This window comes from Eurypyga helias, unplaced genomic scaffold (genome assembly GCF_000690775.1).
Source record: "Eurypyga helias isolate BGI_N326 unplaced genomic scaffold, ASM69077v1 scaffold45595, whole genome shotgun sequence".
Classification (NCBI taxonomy): Eukaryota; Metazoa; Chordata; class Aves; order Eurypygiformes; family Eurypygidae; genus Eurypyga; species Eurypyga helias.
In genome coordinates this window covers 1-4,803 of record NW_010251606.1, presented here as the reverse complement: position 1 = coordinate 4,803, position 4,803 = coordinate 1, and the positions used below count along the sequence as shown (strand labels likewise).

Sequence of the window (4,803 nt, the reverse complement as noted above, 5' to 3'; positions counted from 1 at the left end):
GAGCGTTCTTGTAAGATGTACCCAAATGCTGCAAGTGTAACGCTGACGCTGGGCAATCAGTCCATCGGATCAACATAGTTCTGTTACTGTTGATTTTCTAGTACGTCACCAGTGATGATAAGAGAAAATACCAGTCTGAGCTGTCTAAAAAATTCTCTGAGGAATCTGTGAAGCTGTCCAGGCAAAACGATCAGTACCTCTTGTTTGACAAAACAGAGCAACTCAGCCAAGATGTGTAACGAACCCTGTGGAAAACACTTCAGGCTCCTGGCACCACTTGGGCGACCTCTTAAACTCCTGTCCCCACCAAGACATTTACTTTCTCCTCCCATCTCCCCAGGTAGTTTCTAGTATTCACTAGCTGTATCTCCTTTCACAGTCACCAGCAGGAAAACTTCATGTTAATTACTCACTGAGCTGTTTCTCACGCTAGGCATCTTTTTCTGGCTGCGCTGGACTCTGCTGGCCTGTTGCGGCTCTAAGTAGTGCAGCTGGGGTTTGCCTGTTCCCTTTGGTCTCTTGGTGCTTATGTCTGGGTCCTCGCTCGCTTGGTTCACGGGAAGCTCCTTGTGCTTACAGATGCCTTGGTCAGTGGCTGTCACAGCTCTCTGCTGCTCGTACCGTTGACTTTCCCTTATGGGCACTTGTTGTTACTGGAGATGAGAAAGAAGTAATGAGTGTGTTCCCTGCCCCTCCAGTCAGTGGGGGACAGCCAAAGGTCAGGTTTAGAATTACTCGATATTTTTGCATTTTTAAAACCTTTATGCATTGCTTTCTATGTTTTTTTGCCATTTCGTATGCAATATAAAGTGACTGGAATCACTTAGCCAACTATGGAGATAAATTGCCATATGGTCTTTGTTGGTTCTTCAAGCAATTCCTTTCTTTTATTTCATCATCAATCCAGAAGTGGAGTTTTTTGAGCCAGGTGAATAGAGAGATTCCTTAAGAGTCCACTTTTTATGTTCACTGCCTGTGGTAGAAGGCAGCTTGGTTTAGTACCAGAGGTCCTGCTCAACAGGTCTAGCGCCACTTTTGCTCTGGAGAAACGATGGGCCTTCCCTTTTTTTCTTCATGAAGACAATATATAGTGAAAGGTTGAAGGTACAAAGCATGTTGGAAGCTGTCTTTCTAGCTTCAATTAGTAACTTACCTTGTTTTCTTTGTAGCATTCAGTTTAAAACATTTCATGGGTGGCATACAACCCAACAAAAAAGGGGTTATTTTCACACTGGCAGTTTTTGAAAGCCTTGCAATTTTTATAGCCCTTTCACCATCTCAACAAGTCTGTAATTATATGGTATCTTTTATTATGACTGTGATTGAACTAAATGTTTTGTGGGTGGTGAGATACTCCTTCCTTTTCTCATATAGCACAGTGAAGAAATGGTAGTGCTTCTGGGGTCTATTTGGAAGCACATTTTCAGGTAGACACTAGCTTTTTAGGAAGAAAAAACTTTAAAATAAGGGTGAGCTGTTATGGGTACCTAATGAAAAAATAAAGTTGAAATCTGTGACATCCTAATGTAAAAATTGTCAGAGATGCCCAACTGAAAGATGTAGGTGTCTTATCTCTAAAGAAAATAAATTTGTCTTTTATTTTATTGTTTTAAGACTTTTTTCAAGTCTAGAATTGCATTTTCTTTTGTACATAACCTTAAAAGTGAAGAAGCAAGAATCCCACTATGGCTACTCGTGGTACCCACAGGGCATTTTCTGTTTTCTGGCATGTATTAAGTGGAACAAATGCTATTGTGAGTGCGTATAGTAAATATGTAGTTAATATATTAACAGAGTGTTCTCTTTATATCCATCCAGTCTAAATTATGTCTAGATACGCATTTGTTTAATGTTTGAAGGTTTGTTACTGAAAAAGCAGTGAGATTTTGAGAACTCTGTCACATTCCCACTGTCTGAATGTTTTCATATATCTAGAGGCATATAAACTATTACCTTATATAAATTGAATATCTTGCAGTGTATAGACTTGAAATTTTGTCTCTAATGGTCATCTTTAGAAATGTTGCTTGAGACAACAGTCATCTTAACCACTTAGCTTTGTGAAGCTTGGTCGTGTGCATCTCTGTGGGAAGACATCTCGTAGAGTAGAAATTGCACTTCTTTTTAATTCATCAGCAATACTTAAGATGTACCTGCCTTGCTAGTGACAAACCAGAGCATGAAATCAAGTAAAGCAACAGGGATGTATAAATGGGTAGGTGTTTTTCATTAGAAATTTAAACAGAAACCAAGCCATTTTGCTAGAGAGGATTGTTACGGTTCTTGGGTATATTTTGCTAGTACCTGGAAAACAGAAGAAAAAGACCGCTCTGGTAGATTCTATAGTTATATGCTATTGCTGAGCTGAAATTATTTGAGATGCTTATTATGGTATTTCAGTGTCAGAAGAGCCTTCAAGTAGGGCAAATCAGGCGCTAAAATCTCTATCGCAGAGGTTAGATTTGAAACACTAGTGTACTTACAGTAGCTTGATGTAAACAGGATTTGGGGGAAGTCATGTTTACATAAGAATGGAATTCAACACTTACAACCTGTGTACAGGAAGAAATCTTTTTCTTACATAACTAGAAAATGCTTTATAATCATTTTTTGCCTCCACTGACTGTCACGTGTGCGAAACACTGAATGGTGGTTGACTTCACTGAACATTTCAGTGCAGACTTTTTCCCTTTTTGTGTAGGTTGTATAGAGAAATAAGTGGTTGTATTTAGGAGTTGGTTTTTGTCATGATTCATATATTTTCAGGGTGACGCTTACTTCCAGTTAGTTTTGGGGATTTTTTTTGCTAGAAATGGTGAGATTATTTTATTACAGCAAAAATTTTCAACTGGAAGGCTTAAAAAGTATAAATCCCCAGGATAAGGACTTCGGTTTTTGTCACTGAGCGCTGAATATTTGCTGTGGTATTGTGACTTTTCAGAGTTGCCCGCAAGGGTGATTATTTTTTAATAATGCTTTTTAGTAATAAATTTATCCTTTTTTTTTTTTGTAGATAAAATACAGAATTTGTATGAGGATAATGAGAAGAACAGTCATTTTATCTATGAGAATGCTGAAGACAGTAACAAAAGCAGTGCTGAAACTACAGACACTTCTGGGTGCAACATTGAAGCCAAGGACTTGCCTGGTTCTTGGGACTCCCACGCGGGAAAAGCAGCTGACTGTCCATTGGAAACGTCTCAGACGAAGGGGCCGTTAAGAACTCACTTGTATGAATGGGAGGATGAAACTGAAGACACCAGAACTGGAGAGTACGTAGTAGGTTTTGACAATGAACATGTCTTGGAGCTGAAAAGCAAGGATGAGGAGTGTGAGAAAGAAGATACTGAAAATCCAAAGGAAGCCATTAGTGAAGAACTTGTGCAAATTATTCCTAGGCCAAGCAACTGTAGGACATACTGTCGATCCAACAAAGCAAAGCCGCAGGGGGCAACAAATTTTGACAAGCTAATGGATGGCACTAGTCAGTCTTTATCCAAAGCAAACAGTGAGTCAAATAATGATGGTCTGAACCCAGCAAAAAAAGTTTCTTTAAGTAGTGGGACCAGTTTTAGAGGGACGGTTGGACGGACTAGAGACTACACTGTCCTACATCCATCTTGCTTGTCAGTTTGTAATGTTACCATCCAGGACACCATGGAACGAATCGATGAGTTTACCACAGCAGCCCCTACTGACCTGGGAGAAGCTGGACGCCTAAGGAAAAAAGCAGACATTGCTACCACAAAAACTACAACCAGGTTTCGACCAAGCAATACCAAATCCAAAAAGGATGTCAAATTAGAGTTTTTTGGGTTTGATGATCAAGATGAGGGAGGGGGAGATGAAGGCGCCTCCAGAAGTTCTGGGAGTTCCAATTACAAAATCAAGTACTTTGGGTTTGATGACTTGAGTGAAAGCGAGGATGAAGATGAAGAGTGGCAGGCAGCGGAAAGGAAAGCTAACAAAAAACGAAGTAGGACTGCACCATCATCTTCGCTGCAGTCAACCTCTGACGGCAATGACAACTGTTCGCAGGATAGCCAGCTCAGTACTAATGCAGGTAAGCAGAACCCTTCTAGAATACATACTGGACGTTGAAATCGGTTGACATTTGTGTTTTGCTTTTTCTTTGCAACATACCTAAGAGTCTGTTGAACAGTACTACTGATGTGGAAATTTAAAAGTTCTATTTGCTTATGTCTACTGTGGTCCTGTCTGGTGTTTCATAGCTGCCTCCAAGTATGCTTTACACCCCTTGATCTCTTGCCAGAGGTAGTTTTTTCTTTCTTTCTGAACAGAATATTCTTACCTTTTTGGTGTGTTGAGCATAAAGTACCTGTGCCTGGAAGGCAGATGTGTTGAAGCTTCACATCAGCCCACAGTTACAGAGCTGAGTGCAGAAATTGAAGTAGGTCTGAAGTATCTTGTTCGCTTTTGCTCTTTTGAGTGTGTCTGTGAGCCTTTCTAAAGTTCCATCTTACCCAAGCGTGTTCAGCTCGAGGGAGAGGCTGTGGGGGACCCATGGAGTGCCAGTCAGATGGCTGGCTTTGGGCGTGCCTCTGCATATTGGTGTGTTTGTGCTTTTGCTTCCTGCGATCTCTGCTTTCTGCATAGGTGGTACGTGTGCGTATGTGTTCGTGCAGAATCTGCTGAGCAAGTTGTGCTGTTTGAGTGCCTTTGGAAAATTAGACTTGCCTGATGGTCACTGGGTCTTGTGTAATGACTTTGATCATGGTTGAGGTGTGTTGGTGAAGAAGGGAAGGAATAACTTTGGTGAAACCTCTCTCCACCATATTTGAA

At 40.7% G+C, this 4,803-nt stretch overlaps 1 protein-coding gene across 1 annotated transcript in view; it reads left to right on the top strand.

Moving 5' to 3' along the window:
• Window positions 1–4,101, top strand: part of LOC104509965 (wings apart-like protein homolog) — a 14,654-nt gene extending 10,553 nt beyond the window's left edge. The window contains exon 2 of the mRNA XM_010152075.1: window positions 3,014–4,101. Coding sequence (XP_010150377.1) covers window positions 3,014–4,101 — 1,088 coding nt within the window. The remainder of the gene's footprint in view (window positions 1–3,013) is intronic.
• The last annotated feature ends 702 nt before the right edge of the window (window positions 4,102–4,803 follow it).